General features: G+C 42.5%; 1 protein-coding gene across 1 annotated transcript in view; it reads left to right on the top strand.

The window, feature by feature from the left end:
• The window catches only part of ttll12 (tubulin tyrosine ligase-like family, member 12), a 49,714-nt gene that overhangs the window by 8,177 nt on the left and 20,963 nt on the right, over positions 1–20,574 (top strand). The window contains exons 5-13 of the mRNA XM_080757334.1: positions 290–423; positions 3,641–3,717; positions 5,321–5,437; positions 6,317–6,511; positions 11,721–11,832; positions 16,960–17,111; positions 18,285–18,366; positions 18,944–19,012; positions 20,131–20,269. Of these exons, the coding sequence (XP_080613460.1) occupies positions 290–423; positions 3,641–3,717; positions 5,321–5,437; positions 6,317–6,511; positions 11,721–11,832; positions 16,960–17,111; positions 18,285–18,366; positions 18,944–19,012; positions 20,131–20,269 (1,077 nt within the window). The remainder of the gene's footprint in view (positions 1–289; positions 424–3,640; positions 3,718–5,320; positions 5,438–6,316; positions 6,512–11,720; positions 11,833–16,959; positions 17,112–18,284; positions 18,367–18,943; positions 19,013–20,130; positions 20,270–20,574) is intronic.

Here is a 20,574-nt window from a genome sequence, read left to right as displayed (position 1 = left end):
CAATATTTCAAACGTTCTTTCACAGAGAAGCTGAGATTTGACAGTTTGTAGTGGTCAACAGTACTTGCGCGCTCTGCTTGCGCACTAGTTGTGTGCAACAAGCAAGTAGGCACTCACTCGACAGAGTGCAGTTCTAGTTGCTTATATTTTGGGCCAAAAATAAAGGCCAATCGGTAGATAATGCAGAACCAGCCAACATTACAAAGCAGAACCCACAAAACAAACACCACTTGAAAATAGAAAATACCATCAGGATTAACGACTTCCCAATTATGTGTTTTTGTCGCAGATGAAATAACACGGGATTACGCCTACGGTGAGACGAAGCCTCTAGTCAGGCAGTGCCGTCTGCTGCCCTGGGTCCCCGCTGACCTGGAAGGAGTCAGCACCGTGACCCCGGAACCCGATGACCTCTACTATGAGGTGAGGACGCCCACACCCCCAAACCACCTTTTTTCCACAGAAGGGAATAGCCTAGTGCACTCAGATTCAGATTCAGATACCTTTATTTGCCATTGTGTAAAACACATAGGAATTTGCTTTGACATTGCGTGTGTGCATTTCTTTTTTCACATATAACGAAAACAACACATATACAACACTGTGCAGGAAGTATAAATATAAAGTGCAGAGTTTATGGAACATAGTGCAAAAAATGTCCGGTGACACTCCCTAGGCTAGGGGTGGTTGGGGTGGGAGGGAAACCAGAGTCATTTAGCAGCCTGGCGGCTGAGGGGAAAAGCCGAAAAAGATTTCCCCCCCAAATAATCACACAGTTTTATGAATAAAATAAAAAATAATCAAAGAATTTCCCTAAATTAGTAAACAAATCTTTAAGAAGTAGTGGAAATAGCAGATCCACAGGCTCGCCATTTTCACTAGTTTGGGACCCAGGCAAACAACTTATTTCTATTTGGGGTCTTGAGCTAAAACTAGTGCACTTTTGGCAAAAGGTCGGCTAGAACTGGCCTTACCAACGATAATATCTGGCCCGGCATATTAGTTTGTAAATATTTTTCAATATATGCCTGGCAGCCCCACATTTAGGCTATAATAACCAACCTGTACTGGAAGAACGCTTATTATAATGCTTTTAGCCATTGTTTCACAGTTTATCTCCGAAGAGACCTTGAACGATGAAAGCTTTCCTGTTCTATGAAAGAGCCCGGGTTTATTATCTCTGTTTTGAAAAGGAGTAGGACTGTCTCCAGATGAAATGACCTTTTGTAATGTTTTTATGAACTAAAATGTCCTCACAACAAAGTAAATACAGCAAGTCTTCGTAAAGAAGGTAATTTTATAAAACATATTTATTTGCCGAAATGTGCCTTTTTTGGTTGGGTCAAGAAAGACTATGGTCGAGAGAGCATCGGATATAGTGAGTGAGGGAGCATATGTGTTGACTGGGTGAGACGAGAGAAGACAGTGTGGCAGCTGCAAATAAAACCATTATTTTATACTTTGGCTATTCAAAAATAGAAGATCTACAACCTTTGAATATATACATTTTTCAAGTGAACATTTTTAACTCAAATCTTTGCTTCCCCCCCGTCAAATACACGTGGGGGAGAACCACTGATGTATAACAACATACGTTTTTCAGAAAACTGACATTTTTTTTAATCGGCATCAGGTCTTAATTGGTTAAAGAGGGTGACGTATGAATGCTTCTTCCCAGCCTATGCCAGCAATTTATGCTAATGTTTTACCTGGTATTCTAGCCTGTGAAGTGTCTGAATAGCTGGCCCTTTCTTAAAACGGCTCTCCTCCAAACAGACTATACTTCAGATTACTACAGACTGGCAGTCGAATGAAGTTTGGGAGATCAGATCAGTCTGTTGGAAGGTGTGAAAAGAAAAAAGGTGGCTGACTGAGAGCCGACAGCAACAGACGGCTACTATCTATGGTGCTAAGTTAGCCTGTATGGCTTGATGTCTTTTTCCAACACAAGCCCGCTACTGTCCGTCAGTCGAATGATTATCTGCCTTATCTACCTTTATCTGTTCTTCAAGCAGAAACTTAACTCACACCTCCCTCACGCCTTGTCAGATCCCATGGCCTGTGTCTTTTTCCTCTTCACACATGCATGTTTAAAGACCCAAATTAACCCGGGGTCTGATCATGTAGGTAATGGTATATTTGGACCGTAACGGATTAAGACCTGGGGCCAATTCTACAAATGTTTTCTGAGAAACGTATGTTGCTATCAGTGGTGGACCCCAGAATTATTAGGACCCCAGAATTATTATGCATTTGGCCGCGGACCCCCCCCCCCCCCCCCATCTCAAAATATTTTGTTCCAGGGACCCTCCCAGAACCAAAGATTTTAGATAAAAATGTCCGCTTTTAAAAACATAACACCATAGCCAAAGTATAAAATTATAAATAGTTAATCTAAAATGACACGGTTTTAACGAGTTACGCCTGGGATATGACGTGAAACTCTCAAAAGATCAGATAAACCTATACTCAGATTCAATATGAAATGGTACTAGAAGGATGTACTTACAGTGCTGTAACATTCACACATCAGACATGTTGTTGACGGTCAGTTCATAACCATAACCTAGCTTGTTGGTGGTCAAACTAAGGGCCGATTCATACTCCTATTTTAGAGCCGAATAAAAGACGGTTCGGCACTGTAGAGCCTACAATTTGACGTCATTTGAGGTTCGGGGGGGCGGGTAGTGGGTACCGTCCTAAAGTCGACTCTTCGGTGCTGCTGAACATTTCTGACCAGCCGAAATCATTTCGGCACCACAGCGCCGAAACAGCGGTAAAATAGGAGTATGAATCGGCCATTCGGCCCTTATACTCCCTTCCGCAGCCATGAAACAAGCTGAAGTTGGCAGCTGTGACCGCTTCTGACCTGAACTCCCTTCCTTCCCCCGGCCTTATCTGCAGCTGGTTTATATGCTCCTGATCTCAGCTCTCAAACTGCAAGCTAGCTTTTATAATCGCTACTAAACAATATAATTATATAAATTTGCTTCGTCAAATACAAGCCTGAGATGCCATTGTTTTATTCGTTGCAGCACATAATGTGCTGTTGTCTTTATTATTTGGATGTTTGGACCACAAGTTCATGGGTTTTCATCCTGGGCACCGCCAACTCAGCGTATGAGTAGCGGCAATACCAAAGACTGCCGGGTCATATCAAAGACTGTAAAAATGGGACCCAATGCCTCCCTGCTTGACACTCAGCATCAAAGGGTTGGATTGGGCGGGGTCAAATCTACTAATCAAATGATTCCCGAGCGCGGCACGGCTGCAGCTCACCACTCCTTGGCTGCAGCACACCGCTCCTTGGCTGCAGCACACCGCTCCTTGGCTGCAGCTCACCTTCTCCTTGGCTGCAGCTCACCGCTCCTTGGCTGCAGCACACCGCTCCTTGGCTGCAGCTCACCTTCTCCTTGGCTGCAGCTCACCTTCTCCTTGGCTGCAGCTCACCTTCTCCTTGGCTGCAGCACACCGCTCCTTGGCTGCAGCTCACCTTCTCCTTGGCTGCAGCTCACCGCTCCAAGAGAGATGGGTCAAATGCGGAGAACACATTTCACTGCGGCAACGCGTGTGACAAATCGTACGACTTTGACTTTGACTTTGTTGAACTCTGTCCCCCCCCCCCCTCTCTTTCCTCTAGATCATTTCACAGGAGAACAAAGAACAGTTACCTTTGGATATCCAACCCTACACTGTCCCCAGTGACAAAATCCTGAAGTAAGTCTTCTTCCGTAGCGCTTTGTTCCATGTCTGCTGTGGTGGAAAATAAAATAAAATAAAAATAAAAACGGAATGTCAAAATATCCACCGCGATGGCTGACACCAGAGCCATATAGTAATGGTTGAGACGAAGCAGTGAAAGGGATACATAACGTCAGTCTTACCCAATACCAAATCTTTCTGTTTTATGAACACAAGGCTGCTGTACTTTATACCTCATACTTTAAATGCTTAGTATGAGGTATAAAATACAGCAGTGACCATGAGACCCGTTCCTGGATTCGTCTATAGTTCAAAGGGAAATTGAGGTGATTGTCGGGTCACAGTTCATGACCTTTGACCTGAGGGTAGAGCCCACCGGCTCGAAACAGACCTTTTTAATGGTGGTAGTAAACCCATTACCATCGGTGCATCTTCCACAGTGCTGTCTCTATTCTTATAGCACGAATCCCGTCGGAGCATCTGTCGCAACACGTGAGCTCGTATGTCGGTTATTTTCAGCGAGAGGTTTGGTGTAGAGGGGGAAAAGGAGGAGGCCACGATGAAGCATAAAGGGGTTAATGGCGTAATGTGGCATACAGGAAGGCATACAGCATAATAATACAATTACAGGGAACTGCTAATGACTGCTAAAAGAAAGTGCATAGTACATGACTAAACTACATGGTACAATATGTATGCATGTATAAAAATAATTAAATAAAGTGATGTAGCCTAGTATATATAAAGTATTCTCTACTAAAAGGAGACCGATTCAGTTCAGTCTGTGCGGTGTCACCAAGTCCTAGTTCTTGTTCAGCAGTCTAAGTAGAAACTGTTCAAGAGTCTGGAGGTGTCAGTCAAGCAACCATCGTCACATGTAAGCATCATGGTTTTTAACAACGTTTTAAATGTCTTTTGTTATTTCTCCTCTGGCCGTACATCACTATAAAGCATAAACCTTCTCAGCAGTCCTCTCTACTACCTTATCACCATCGAGGGTTTATGACTTATCTTTCTTGTCTTAAGCAATATATCATAATATGTACTTTTCTCCAGGAGGTCCAGATGTACGGCATGATTGTAAGAAGTACCCCAAGGACTCATTTTTATTCGGTCCTTTGGCATCACACGGGGAGATTGTGTTTACAGTTATATTACAGAAGATGGGATGCATCACAGGAACTGTCATAGTCTTGTAATGTTTGCCCATTTTAGGTCAGCAAATAAACTGTAGATGTGTCTATAAAGCGCTTTTGAGAAAGGCGCTACAGCATATAAATTAATGCACAATTTCCTATTTGTGTTTTGACAGAAAAGTGAGGCAGCAGTGTTTGTCTTGTTCAAATGTGGGAGGTTTTACTGACTGAAATTAACCCATTTTGGGGCTTAGCATTATGTTATGCTTTAGCTGTTGAAAAATAACAGATCTACAAGCTCATAGCGCGCCACCGAGTGGCGCGCTACGAGCTTGTAGGTCTGCTATTTTTGAAAAATCGAAAACGACTGACATAGAAACATAGCTTTTTCAGAAAACTGTCAGGGTGTAGAAGACATTTTTAGAATCTGATCTCAGGTCAGAATGGGTTTTAATGAACAGAATGTCTTTATTTGCTTCCAGAGTTTGGACAGACATGAGACAAGTCCGAGACAACCTGACGCATCCCCGTTTCCAGCTGGCCGACACAGAGGAGGAGGCAGACATCCTTTGGACCTACACTCACATCAGGGACTACAGGTGAGACACAGAGGAGGATGCAGACATCCTTTGGACCTACACTCACATCAGGGACTACAGGTGAGACACAGAGGAGGATGCAGACATCCTTTGGACCTACACTCACATCAGGGACTACAGGTGAGACACAGAGGAGGATGCAGACATCCTTTGGACCTACACTCACATCAGGGACTACAGGTGCATAACGGACACAACACACACACACACACACACACACACACACACACACACACACACACACACACAATTGCATGACAGTTTCTGGACACTCAAAAGCATTGCAGACTATTTCAGACTATGCTAAAACGGGGTTCTGAGGGTTCTGAGGGGCACTGAACATTTCTAGGCTTTCTCTTGGCGCGTTGGTTTGGGTTAGTGGTGGTTGTTGGTCGCCAGGTGCCAGGAGATGCTTAGCCACACTCCAAGGTTCAAGGTTTCTTTATTTTGTCTCCCAAGGGAGAAATTTGTCTTGGACCCCAAGGACCTGCTCTGCAGCATACAGATACAATACAAGACAACAAAGGCACACAGTGACCCGTACAACATTAAAAAACCACACACCAACATACCTAGTGCAAAAGAGGAAGAACATCACCTCATAACCTTCGACCCCTACCCTGTCTGCCCTCTGCAAGGACTCTGTTAAGGAGTGTGATTGACCTATTGTCAACCTATTGTATTTGCACGCATGGACCTCGTACCTCCTACCTGATGGCATTAGCCGATACTCAGGGTATAGTACATGGGAGGGGTCAGACACACTGCCATATGCAGTTCATTATTTTTATCGTTTGTGGCCTGAAAGCTTTGGGGGACCCTTGAATGATCTAGCGTATATTGTGACTAAAATAAAGGAGGTTTGTCGTTCCCTAACAGGAAGATGAGCGAGGAGCGTCCTCACGTCATGACCAACCAGTTTCCCTGTGAGACCATCGTCACCGTGAAGGACTGCCTGGCTGCCGTTTCCAGGAGGGCGCGGGGCGGCCAGGGGGCCGAGTGGCTGCCCGAGACGTTCAACCTCCAGACGGAGATGCCCCAATTCATCAGGCGTTATCAGCAACGACAGGAGAGGTTAGATTGTCTTTGGGGTTTCTTTTTTACTCTTTTTGAGTGGTGCAACCAGTCCCGCCCCCTCGAGAGACCCGGAAAATAAATCCCCGTTAATTTTCCTCATAGAGGAAGTATTTATTTAAAGACGTTTACGCCGCGGACAAAGCCAACTTTTCGGGCAAAACAAAGAATTAGAAAGTCAATGACTAGTATTAAATGACTAGTACTTAATGACTAGTACTTAACTCAATGTCTGCCAACGACCTACTTGACTCCTTTTTTAGCAACTCCCACAGCGCCAACGACGTCTTTATCGTCTTTTTCAGACGGGTATAACATTGGACCAAAAAAAAAAAAAAAAAAAAATCTTTTTTTTTTTTTTTTTTTTAAACAAAAAAATGAAAATTTTAATTAAATAAAAAAATGTATAGAGACTGGCGCTTAGGGACTTTTTGGCACTTCTTAAAAGCGATGAATGAGTTAATGACCATATTGTCTTTTTGTGTCCAATGTAGTTATGTTCATAAAGTTAACATAACTATAACTAAATGCATTTACACCTTATTATTATTCAATAATAAGGTTGCATTCGACTTAGGCTATGCATTGCAAGTTTTAATCCATTCTGGGCGGGAACCCCTGTTGGTGTTTCAAAGCATTATTTTATGCTTTAGCTATTAAAAGATAGCATATCTATCTTCTATGTCAGCACCGCTGACATAGAAACATAGGGTTTTTCAGACATTTTTGTAGAATCGTTCCCAGGTCAAAATGGGTTAAAGAGGAGGGTGAATGAAGAGGAGACTGAGGAGGACGGGGTTCGGAGGCGTGAGAGACCGTTTGTTATGTTTTTGAGCTCCCGTCCAAGGTCAAGGTCTGTTGTGTCCTCTGGCTTCTGTTTTGGACTCTTATCTCCTGTCCTCCACAACATCCAGGATGTTGTGGAGGGAGTAAATTAGCTCCACAGCTGCACACTCGACTGTTTTGGCAGTCGTGGGGGGGGGGGGGGGGGTCCCAACATTTGTAAAATATTTTCTCTCAAAATGTGCTGATCTATAAGCAAATACTATAAGGTTGATCTGAAGTATGTCAAACCCTTATACCAAAATTGATTGATTGGTTGATTTAGGCCTGACGTCGAAATAAATAAAAAGTCTTCTGAAAGAATATATATTCAAAGATTTGCGCCGCATTTTCATGATTTTTCAAAAATAGCAGACCTACAAGCTCGTAGCACGCCACTCGGTGGCGCGCTATGAGCTTGTAGATCTGCTACAATGTTGAGAACACCCAACGTTTTATGTTAGAAATGTTTAGCATGTAGAAACTGCCGGCCATGCCCACCCATCATCACATTTGTGATGGCGGCATTGGCCGTTTTTAGCCCAATGAGAGTTTTTTTTTTTCAAAACTAATGTCTGAAAAGGATTCAGCATCTTGAAAACCCCCTAGTTTGACACGTCACATGCTACATAAAGCATTCTTCTATAGGTTGTTAATGGTATGGTCACATATTATGCCAATTATGAAAATTGCTCAACATTATGCAAGTTAGCATCCGGCAGTTTCTACATGCTGGGGACGCATACTAAACATTTCTAACATAAAACCTTGGTGTACTGTAGAATCGTTTGAAAAGAAGAAGACCTCAGGATGCGTTGTATATTACTCAGCAAGAATCTTTATTAGTTGCTACGGAGTCACATTTGAGTTCAATAAAAGTAAACAGAGTTGGACAGCTTACTTCCATGAGAACACAATTCGAGTATGACTCCAGATGGCTGCTTGCATTGTCCCTTATATACTGTAGTTCTGAATATAACGGGTGTGTGTGCGTGCATTGTATGCGTGTCTGTGTGCATGTGTGTGCGTGCGTGCGTGCGTGTGTGTGTGTGCGTGTGTGTGACTGTGTGTGTACAATTAGTCCTACATACTGGCATCACTCTATTGTTTATTGTTTATTGACTGGATCCCCATTAGCTGACGCCGTGGCGACAGCTAATCTAAAAGTGTTAGTTGAGTTACAACAATATGCATACAGTAGGATGTCACAGACAGTGTCCCATTGACAACTATGGCCCTGCGCGTGGTGTATCACCAGACACAAGTCACACGTCCCGAATACCAACGCACACAATACTGCTTACGACGGGTATAATAATAATAATATCCTATAGTACTCAACATGTCCGGGTTCACAATGGGGCTCTATGGGCTGGCTACTAGACTAAATAAGAACTGAGAACTGACAAAGTCAGTCAGTGAAGTATACAAATGAAGGGTTTAGTGAAGTGTCCGTGTGGACAAAGTATACAAAACCAACGTGGCAGACTAAAAAGCCCCCTCGAAGTGCAACACAGATGTGTGTCGCTTTTTTGTACCCTCGTGCAGATGTACACATAAGTGCTTGGTCAGCATCATAGACTGTAAAAAATATGGACAAAGCGTTCTCCGGGTCTGATATGGACGTAAAATGAAGCCTGTCAGTCCTTGAATTGTAAGTCGCCATCTTTCTAGATCCGTTTGGGCCCAGCTGGCCATTGGCTGGCCCAGACAACGAGGCGGGACTTCCCCCCTTCTTCTCCGTTGGTTTTTATTTTGACTCGAGTGGGTGGGGAATCCCGATCATAGACTGTAACGGTAGCCACGCCCCTCAGAACATACGTGACTTTATGGTAATTCTTTTAATAAATGGGACCATCATTTTCCAAAAAGTATATTATGACATTAGAAATGAGACTTTAAACTAGTGACTGGAAGCAGAAAGTATTCATGACCATGTTTATTAAGGTAATACAGTCTAGGTGAAGTTGGGCCCAAATACATGGACTTCTATGGGGCTATGGGGTTTTTTTTTGGGCCCAATGACAGCGCCACAACAGGCCATTATATGAACTTTCAGGAAATCCTGATTTCCTTAGTGGCTTCACAAAATATCTGTCTGACTGCCCCCCTGGTCAGCATACAAGAAAACAGAAGGGGAAGCAGATAGTCCGTAGACACTTATGGAATCGAGCCTCACAAGGGGGCGTAACGCATGTGGAGGAACACACTATCCTCCCCCCTGACCACAATCTGCCTTAAATTGACCAGGCGTTGACTGTTTATCCTGAGCCACAGGGGGCATTACTACACACAGGGGGCATTACTACACACAGGGGGCATTACTACACACAGGGGGCAGTTGGAAGTTGTGCTATCTGGTTGATAAGAGCAAAAAAGGGAGAGTCTTCTCTTCCCTTACAGCCACAAAATAGTTTAAAACCGTTAAAGCAGCTGTTTAATAGCCACATTTTTACATGTTGGCTATTCAAAAAGAGTAGATCTACAAGGTCATGGCACGGCACGAAGTGACACGCTGTGAGTTTGTAGATCTGCTCTTTTTTTTCAATCTTGAAAATTTGTGCAAAATCTTTGAATATCTATATTTTTAAAGCGAACATTCTTAACTCAAATATTTGCTTCTGGGCCCCCCCCCCCCCCCCCCCCCCCCCCGGGTCCCTGGAACAGACGGCCTTTTCTGCGTGCCACTTCCCATCTCTTAAGTCATATTTATTGATGTGTCATTGTGAATAGTAGACGGTATATTTATTGATGTGTCATTGTGACTAGTAGACGGTACACAGCGAGGGAGAGATGAAACACGTGGATGATGACTCATGGTGTTGATTATCTTCTATCTACGCTAGTGTGAGAAATACCGGTTTGGAAGGTATTTGTTGAATCTGCCTCAGGATTTTAATGGGTTTAAATATAGACACTGTTAACGCAATCAGATCAAACAGACAGGATGTACCGATACTGTCCACGCCACACCCACATAACTGGTGTTTCCTGTTCAGCGAGGCTCGAATTTCACCATTTTTGGGGTACTTTCCAGGTACTTTACGAGGTTCCCTTTTCACTGTTTTAGGAGAACTAACGCAAACCACAGACTGTCATTTCTCCTTCACATGAAGTACATGTTCACACTACCTTCCCCTTCCCCTCACTGTATAAGTTTATTTTCCCTTTTTACCTCGTTTATGAATTCCTGTTCTGTTCTTTGACTATATAGAAGTGTCTATTTGTACGTCTCTAAATGTTTTGATGAATTGAACAAGGTGGACCCTGTTGTAAACAAGTGTAATGCTTAATTGGGTCGTCCACTCACAGTTAACAGTCTTTGTATTGAGTGTGTGCTTGAAAATGTACTGTAATTCTGCAAACTGTTAATAAATATTTAAATCAATCAATCAAACCATGGTACAAGTTGTTCTCGTACCCAATTTGGTTATGAACCAGAAAGCAGAAAAATGCTGCCTTATTTGTTCCACTTCTGAAAGTATTTTGAGATGTCCAAAATAGGCATGTGCAGGTTGAAAGTGATTAGTGAATGTTTTTTTAACTCTAATCTTTGCTTCTGGGGAGTCCCAGGAGCAACATATTCTCAGATGGGGGTTGGCGGCCAAATATATATATCATTCTAGGAGTTATTTTCTTTTCAGAAAACTGTTTTGAAGTCGCATCATGTCTTGTCTCCACACGCCAGCATTTCTTCTATTTATTTATTTATTTATGCATAAGCGAGTGAGCCAAAGTAGCCTCTATTCTACAAGCTCTCTCAATGCGTCGCAAACGCATTTCAAAGTGGTCAAACTAGCATTATGTGCAGAAACATTCCATAAAACCCTATATATGGTCTCAGATATTTCATATATATAAATATAAACTTTAATTGACATATTGTGTCAATTGTTCAGGAAACTACGCCAGTAGTAGTGTGGGACTGTGGCGGAACACTGTTTTCAGTCGTAACATTTAATTTAGCTTTAAAGGTATATTCAGTGATTTCACTTAATTCAAATATCACTTCTTTTTTTGTTTTGTTGTGATAATCCTCTCTACTATAGAGTGTGCTGACCATATAAGGAGTTCCTCCCTGTCCCCAGTTAACCCCTGGGGGTCAAAAAACCTTATGTTTCGTTTTTGGCTCTCTATCCTGATTGGATGAAAGGCTTAGGTCCCAGCCAAAAACGAAACCTAAGGTTTTTTGAGTGAAATCACTGAATATACCTTTAATCCACGACTTCTCATTTATTTGTTCCCGTTCTCTGCTCTCCTGTACTCTCTTGAACTCTCACGTCTGTAACTATTCTCCAGGGGAGAGGACTACTGTACTGTACTGTACTGTACTGTACTGTACTGTACTGTACTATTGAACTCTCACTTCTGTAACTCTAATCTCCAGGGGGGAGGACAATCACTGGATCTGCAAACCCTGGAACCTCGCACGGGGACTAGACACACACATCACAAACAACCTCAACTACATCATCAGACAGAGAGAGAGCATACCGAAGGTACACACACACACACGCACGCACGCAAGCACGCACGCACGCGCGCGCGTGTGCGCGCAGCAGTGCACGCATTCATGCTTGCGAGCACACTCACGGCATTGTTGTGCCAATGTGTATAATGTTGTTAATGGCCACATGCCCGTGTTCTGTCATTCTCCAGGATTCTGAGAATTCATGTTCTGTCATTCTCAGGATTCAATATTTTGAATGTTACAATGCATGAAAGGAAAACAAAATTGAAGTCCCACACACTGTACACACTGTCTTCACTTACATGCAGTAGTTTATTAGGCTACAACGTTTCAGTCCATTTTGACCATGAGGTATCTGTACAGTTTTTTCCCCCTCATGTTGCACTGGTTGCCTGGTCGCCTACACGCCTGTCCCAGTAGGTGTGCAAAAGGACTTTTCTCTATAAATGTTACAATGTTACAACCATATATACAGTGTACACTTTTTTAATTCACACATACTGTACATTCATAAATAAGAGGGAAAGGCCTCTCACCTGTTATCGACAGTATGTCAGTGAGTTCTAGCAGCCCCATTTATACAGTTTGTAAGTGGGTGTGGGGATGTGTCATTCGCCGCCCCCCCCCTGGGTACACGCAGAACATCCCATGATGAAACACACGCTCACTTCACATGCTAAGTGACATTCTGCCGCAATATCTTTGTTGTCTAAAAGGAGACCTTTTAGTATCTAGTTTCTGAACACATGCTCACTTCACATGCTAAGTGAACATTCTGCCAGAGTTCCCACGGTCCGGGAAATTAATCATTTCCAGCCCTGGGAAAGTTTTGGAATGAATCAAATGTTTTTTTATACATTATTGGCTATTGATTTTGTTTATATTATATATAAAAAGTCCCATAACATTACTCGAGTCGAAATATGTAACATCGCGCTGCACGAGTTGCGCTAAGAACAGTATGTCCTAATGTATACAGGATGTCATGTGACAAAAATAACCGATAATAGAGATGAATTAATAATTAATTGTTTAAAAAATGTGTGGGAAACCCTGTACTGGGTTTACCTTTTTCAGAGCAGACTGTACAATAATTGACAATACACAATAAAGTAATTCAACTGTACAAAGGATACTACAGTCATAAACATAATACAGCACTTTGCGGTATTATGTTTATGACTATCGAGTTCACTCAGCAATCCGACAGGTCTATACTACATAAGTAGTCTCCCGTAGCCGGACAACTATTCCACAATCTCTATTAATGCTATATAGAGTCTGGAACTACACCGCCCGAAATCAGAGTAATTTCCCTCCACGACAATATATGTTTTAAATATCTTTACATTTTATTTTTTTTATTTCCTTTTCTGCTAAGCAACAAGATATATATGCTTAGATGATATCTATTCACATCAGGATAAATTTTTCTCCTTGACTGCCTTCACTCCCTCCAGCTGGTGCTGCCATCAATTCAAAGAGCTTTATTTGCATGAGAAAACATACATACATTTACATTGCCAAAGCAAAAAAGTGGAACAAAATGTATGTACAATTGAAAGTCAGAATATCCAATATAGATCATATGCACCGAGGTCACTTGATGCTATCTCTCACACCTCTTCACACAGATAACAATATTTACAAAAGCTGGCGTGTGTGTGTGAACGTCGTATGCGGTTGGTTACACACGGAATTCCTGTTGGTAGAAATCAGGTTTTCCCCCATAAGACTGAGTTGATAGACGAGCCACGGTACAAGTGAAAAGGTTTATTGAAAAATAGCAAAGTATCATTCCATGTACAGTCCCGCAACTGTACAACAAGGTCATGCAATCATTCAGCATAGATTCGGCCGGAGTCACCGCCTGCCTGGTCGACTGACTTTGTCTGCTTCTACAGGGTTTAAATCTCCTCTGGGGAATCATTCACCTCGTCTGGCCTGACCCGGGGCACCCCCCTTGTCCAATAACCGTTCTTATTTCATGTTATTTCATGATATCCACACCCAGCCGTTATCCATCATTTACCATGACTACGGCCCTGCTGTTCGGATTCGGCCAATGGCGAAGCTTCCCTGTCGATTGCGACATTCCTTCACCTCCCTTCTCCTCCCTCAAGCGGCCCCTATTCCGGGAAAAAGCCAAGTTCGGGGACCCCAGGGACTCCGAAGGCCCTATCCCCCTTCCCTCGCCCTCTCATTTCTGCCTGCATCTGCCCCGTCACTCACCAGTGGTGCCCTCTCTCCTCCAGTCTTACTGCACTGTCAGCAGAGACGGCACAGCTGGCTGGCTGTCCTGACGTGACCCAGTACTTACCGTACACTGAGTGGGGCCCTGCGTACAACACACTGATGTTCAGAGTGAGGACAGTGATGTACTGAGTGAGGTACCGAGTACATCACGAGGGCCCAGCTCCACGAGCTCATAGCGCGCCCCTCGCCAGTGTACCCCTAGTACCCCTCCATGCTGCACGCGCATGAATGTACATCTGAGTATAGTATACACATGTATGAATATACATATGTATGAATATACATATTGAATGAGGGTACATATTGAATATAATCCTTGAGTATGGCCTTTGAAAGTATATATATATATATGACATGTGAGTGCCAGATATGACATTGAGTGACAGCCTTCAATCATCCTGAGTCCCGTGTGGACGGGACTGCCCTTTTACTTTTGCCTCATACCTCAAATTATCCCCAACATTCCGAAGCCTGCTACAGAGGATTATGCGCGTGACTGACATAATCACATTAATCAAACAACACGGAATTTATGCGGGAACGCCTGCTGAGTGGCAAAACACTACTTTCTGGCCTTGACAGCCCATTCATCCAAACAGAAAAGTCATATATCTGATTGGATTAAACCACATTAAACAACGTTAAACTCACTTTAGGCATGCACCCTCTATTCCGACTAACTGCCATTTAGACGCGCTCATTACTAACACAGTAACACTGTCCCTAATCCTAACATAATTAAAATTAAACACCACATTTCCACAAGGCTTAGTTAAACCATACTAATCCATTACAGGGAACAGGGTATAGTAAACAAACCATTGCATCCTAAACCTCTAAATTGCTCTCAATTAGAACAGAAACACAAAGACATTTAGATTCTAAATCAAAAAGACAATGATCTGATGGTCTGAGGTTGACACTAATGAGCTTGATGAGTGGACTTAATCCCCTCAAAGGTAATCACACTTTAAACATTGACCTCCAGACACCTACCTCAGAGGTGACTATAGATTAAGCCAGACTAAATCTGAGAAACTTTTAGTACTTCTAGTGAGACTAAATCTTAAATTGCCCAGGCTCTTCTTAAAACAAAGGTGGCGAAAGCAAACATTCTTTGTTCTGTACTCATACAATAGTACGGTACAAAAAACACTGAAGTCCTTAAACCATAAACTTAACCGCACACGGAAGCCACTTGCTACCCTGTTCCCAACGTATTATCAACGGTCCATTGTGTGACCTGCCAAGTAGTATATCATTGTGGATTGTTAAAAAACAGAAGGGGAAGTAGATATTAGACAATTATGGAATAGAGGCTCACAAGGAGGAACACACTATCCTCCCCCCTGACCACAATCTGCCTTAAATTGACCAGGCGTTGACTGTTTATCCTGAGACACAGGGGGCATTACTACACCCAGGGGGCATTACTACACACAGGGGGCATTACTACACACAGGGGGCATTACTACACACAGGGGGCATTACTACACACAGGGGGCATTACTACACACAGTAGGGCAGTTGGAAGTTGTGCTATCTGGTTTATAAGAGCTGGTTGGGAGAGTCTTCCTTCCCTTACAGACAAAATAGTTTAAAACCGTTAAAGCAGCTGTTTAATTAAAAAAAAAGTGGAACAATACAATCAAAACAAAATCTATGTATGCACAGAGGTCACTTGATGCTATCTCACACACCTCTTCACACAGATAACAAGATTTACAAAAGCTGGCGTGTGTGAACAGCGTAGGCGGTTTACACACGGAATTATCAACGGTCCATTGTGTGACCTGCCAAGTAGTATATCACTGTGGAATGTTAAAAGACAATGGTTGCACAGTGATGCAAATCCTTTGATTGATTGATTGATGATTGATTGATGAATACTTTATTGGCATACACAGATTAAAATAGGGTGCATTTTGCATCCCAAAACGCAGGTTATATAATACAATAAAGGAATACAATAAAATAACGACCTCTGCATCCACAGGATGCACTACTGTACTACCGTACTGTTTTTATTCTAGTTTATTTTGACAGCTTTAGTTATAATAATAATTTCTTCTTCTGTTTTCTACATGAATATAACCTCATTATAACCATATAAACTGAACTGGGAGTAAAATGCAGCAATTTGTAAAAATGGCAAAATATGACTCCTAACGTCGTTGAAGTGGGAAGTGGGCACTGACATACATGTAGAAACATGGGTTTTTCAGAAAAAGATTATGATTTAGAAGGCTTTTTTTTAATCGACCTCAGTCCAAAATGGGTTAAGCTGATTGGCTAATACACAATATCACGCTGCTTAGTCGTGGCAGATTGCACAACGCTGCATGGGTTAGGGTTAGGGCTGCACATGTTATATAATATTTGGCGGTATTCCCAGACATTCTTCTTCTTAATATAGTCCAGATAAATCCTTAAAACTGTCACATTGCATCAGCACAAACCTGCCGATGAAACGTTCCTTTTGCCCATATGCAAAGTAGCTTGCAGCACTGGTTTGCAGTGTCGCCAGTTCTGCTTATTATAAGCGACTTTGGGCTACACTTGGTGCCGCACTATGAACTTGTAAATCTACTAACCCCTTTTGGTGCATTACGCTATAGTTTAGCTATTGAAAAATAGCAGATCTACAAGCTCGTAGCGCGCCACTCGGTGGCATGCTTGTAGGTTGGCTATTTTGAAAAATCGAAGAACGACTGACCTAGAAACACAGCTTTTTCAGAAAACTTTCAGGATGTAGAAGACATTTTTTTAATCTGATCTCAGGTCAAAATGGGTTAAAATACTGGTTAAAGCGGTTTTAAAAGCTATAAGGTGACACAGATGCGTCCCCGGCCGGGTCTGAACGGGTCAATCACATCACATTGTGTTTTTCTCTCTCCAGGTGGTGTGCAAGTACCTGGAAGACCCGGTTCTGTTTGAGCGAGAGGAAGTGGGCCTGGTGAAGTTTGACATCCGCTACATGCTGATGCTGCGCTCGGTGCAGCCGCTGCGTCTCTACGCCTACAACGTCTTCTGGCTGCGCTTCTCCAACAAGTCAGTCACGTTTATTTATTATCGTGTTCCTCCGACCTCAGTAAGAGCACATCACGTGCTTTATGCATGTAATAGTGAAGAGAGGAGAGTCCGCACACAGGTTTGCTCCAAGGTGTTTGCTTTTTATTCAATACACCATAAATACGACAACGTTTGGGCCGTGAACGAACGGCCGTCATCAGGTGATAATCGGTAGTATGTGTGACGACTCCCTTTTAAACCCAGTCGTCACATCACGTGACTGATGACGACTGCATGGGCAGGTGATTCACTGACACCAATAAGTGACATGACAATAAATATGACAATAAATATTAACATGAATAACCACCACAGCAAGCAAGTTTACAATAAGGCAACACCGTTTCAAAAGAACAGTTTCAATAAAACTTGCTGTCTTTTTTGCGATTTTGCATTTTTGTTTTATGCATGTAATGCCTGGTGTACGAGTCACGCGGCGATTTGTTACTTTGTTAATTATTATACTCAAACTGTGTCATAATGCTTTGAATGAAAAGAGGAAGGAGAAAGAAGAGGAAGTTTTAGTCGTCTGAAAAGTTGTTGTTTAATGTGGTTCAGTTTAGTCGACCAAATATAAGATTTTAGTCGAGTATATCGGCAGTTGATTTAGTCAGAAAAAAACATATTTGGCAGGCCTTGATGGTGTCATAATGACAAGGTGACATGTTAGGCAGGGACTAGTGGAGAAGAGATCCAGTAGAACTAAATGTTAGGCAGGGATTAGTGGAGAAGAGATCCAGTAGAACTAAATGTTAGGCAGGGATTAGTGGAGAAGAGATCCAGTAGAACTAAATGTTAGGCAGGGATTAGTGGAGAAGAGATCCAGTAGAACTAAATGTTAGGCAGGGATTAGTGGAGAAGAGATCCAGTAGAACTAAATGTTAGGCAGGGACTAGTGGAGAAGAGATCCAGTAGAACTAAATGTTAGGCAGGGACTAGTGGAGAAGAGATCCAGTAGAACTAAACTACTGGATCCCTTCTCCACTAGTCCCACGCCTAACAGTTAGTCTAGTTTTTATTTGTTTGACGAAATTGTTGATATATTTAGTCTTACTTTTAGTACGTTTTTATTTTGTTTTCATCAGTGGAAAAACTGTTGACGACATGAGACATGGTTATTGTGATTCATACTGTGTTGACCTTCCATACCAGGCCTTTCTCTTTGGACCACTTTGATGATTATGAAAAGCACTTCACCGTCATGAACTATGCAGAGGGTGTGGAACTGAAACAGGTGATCCTTGCTACTACTGTTGTCTCACACAATTACACACACACACATACACTAGGGATGCTGCCGATTAATGGATTTTCCGATTCAGATTTTAATATTTAATAATCGAAAATCAAAAAAGATAAAATGGATTTCATTTTCCATCCTGAATGGCAGTAACTACTGTAGCATACTAGAACTGAGAAGATCTCCACAAAGGTTTACTCATCAAAACTGATTATAAAACTGTAACCATCAAAGCATGCACTAATGGTTATGTGACCATGGCATGTGCATAATATAAAATCACACACACACACGCACACACGCACGCACACACACACACACACACACACACACACACACACACACACTTGTACATGGGGTATTATTGCTACTTTTGTGCGACACTGTCATACAATGTACAATTCATTTATGGAATAAGACATTATGGAGATGCAAGGTTTCTGTCCGACCGCGACTATAAATTTCACACAGCGTTATGGTCAATAGTGACTGACTGACTGCCTACTTCAGACACCATGAATATGTGTATAAGTATCAAAAACACTCATTCTGTATTCATGTGTGTGTAAAGGTCCACTACGATGAGTACGTCCCTATGTTTGAGAAGCAGTACCCCCAGTATCCATGGAAGGAGGTGGAGGTAAGCCTGGGTTCCAGAGCCCCACGTGGCACACTACTGTTTGAAATGAAATGTGTCCAGTACGATTCTCTACCCATCTGTCGTCGGCTAAACCGCACCAATGCAGCTTGTCGCAACTCCTTGCTACAAAACAATTTTAAGGTCAACCGCAACAATGCAACTCCTTGCATGTTGTAGTTGCATGTTGCAAAAGGAGATGCCATGGCGAATCATTGGCGTGGAGTGGAGCGGACAAACTAACCTTTGCCCTGGCTATTAAGAGGGTGACGTGTGTGAATGCATCTTCCCAGGCTATGCCAGCAATTTATGCTAATGTATTCTAGTCTAGTGGTAGCACACCCTTTGAAGTGTCTGAATAGCTGGCCCTTTCTTAAAATGGCTCTCCTCCAAACAGACTATACTGCAGATTACTACAGACTTGCAGTCGAATGAAGTTTGGGAGATCAGATCAGTCAGTTGGAAGGTGTAAAAAGAAAAAGGTGGCTGACTGAGAGCCGACAGTGACAGACGGCTACGATGGTCCTAAGTTAGCCTATGGCTTGATGTCTTTATCTTTATCTGTTCTTCAAGCAGAAACTTAACTCACACCTCCCTCACGCCTCTATGTCAGTCGAAGAACGACTGACTGAAGCCCACCACACACCGGCTGCGACCGTCTGCGGCGCGTTGCTGGGGACGCAGCCGGTGTGTGTCGGGCTATAGAAACAGCTTTTTCAGAAAACTGTCAGGATGTAGATAGATAGATTTATAGATAGATAGAGTTTTTATTAAAGTGTCCTACATCATAAGCACGAGCTTACAAGACACTCACAAAATGTGTCCATATATAATAATACATATACACAAATAGACAGTTGCTCATGGATACATCGTTCTCCAACGTAACTGCCATGCTTTCTCTATACATTTTCCAAAAACAAAAACTTCATTACTGAACAACCAATTTAACATAAAACACTCAGACATCCAAAACAGATCTGGGTTCTTATCCTGCATTTTTTCAAATAAAACGTCTCTTAAATCATGGTATAGTGGACATGCCTAGAAGACATTTTTAGAATCTGATCTTGGGTCTCTCTTTGGCTCTCCCTCCATCTCCTTGTCCCTCTCTCTCTCAGGCGGAGGTGTTCAAAGCGTTCGCGGAGCTCTTCCAGGTCGCCACGTCCCGACCAGCTCCGTTTGGTATCTGTGCCTATCCCTCGTCCCGGGCCATCTATGCTGTGGACCTCATGCTGAAGTGGGGAACCGGAGACAATGGTGAGTCCTGGTGACGCCGTTCTATACCTGCTGTATATGAAACTATTGTTTTTAATAATAATAATAAAACTTTATTTGTATAGCACCTTTCATGACATGAAATGCAGCTCAAAGTGCTTTACAGAGCAATGGAGAATAAAAAAGAAAAGCAAGGCAACGACATTAAAAAAACAAGCAGTAATGCAATACAGTGAGGACATGAATAACAAAAGATCAATTAAAAGCAATGTTGTAGAAGTGGGTCTTGAGCTGAGCTTTAAAAATGTCTACAGAGGCTGCCTGTCGAAGGTACAGTGGGAGTTTGT

This window comes from Protomyctophum bolini, assembly GCF_963924005.1.
Source record: "Protomyctophum bolini genome assembly, chromosome: 23".
NCBI classification, from domain to species: Eukaryota; Metazoa; Chordata; class Actinopteri; order Myctophiformes; family Myctophidae; genus Protomyctophum; species Protomyctophum bolini.
This window is presented reverse-complemented; position numbering and strand designations above follow the sequence as displayed.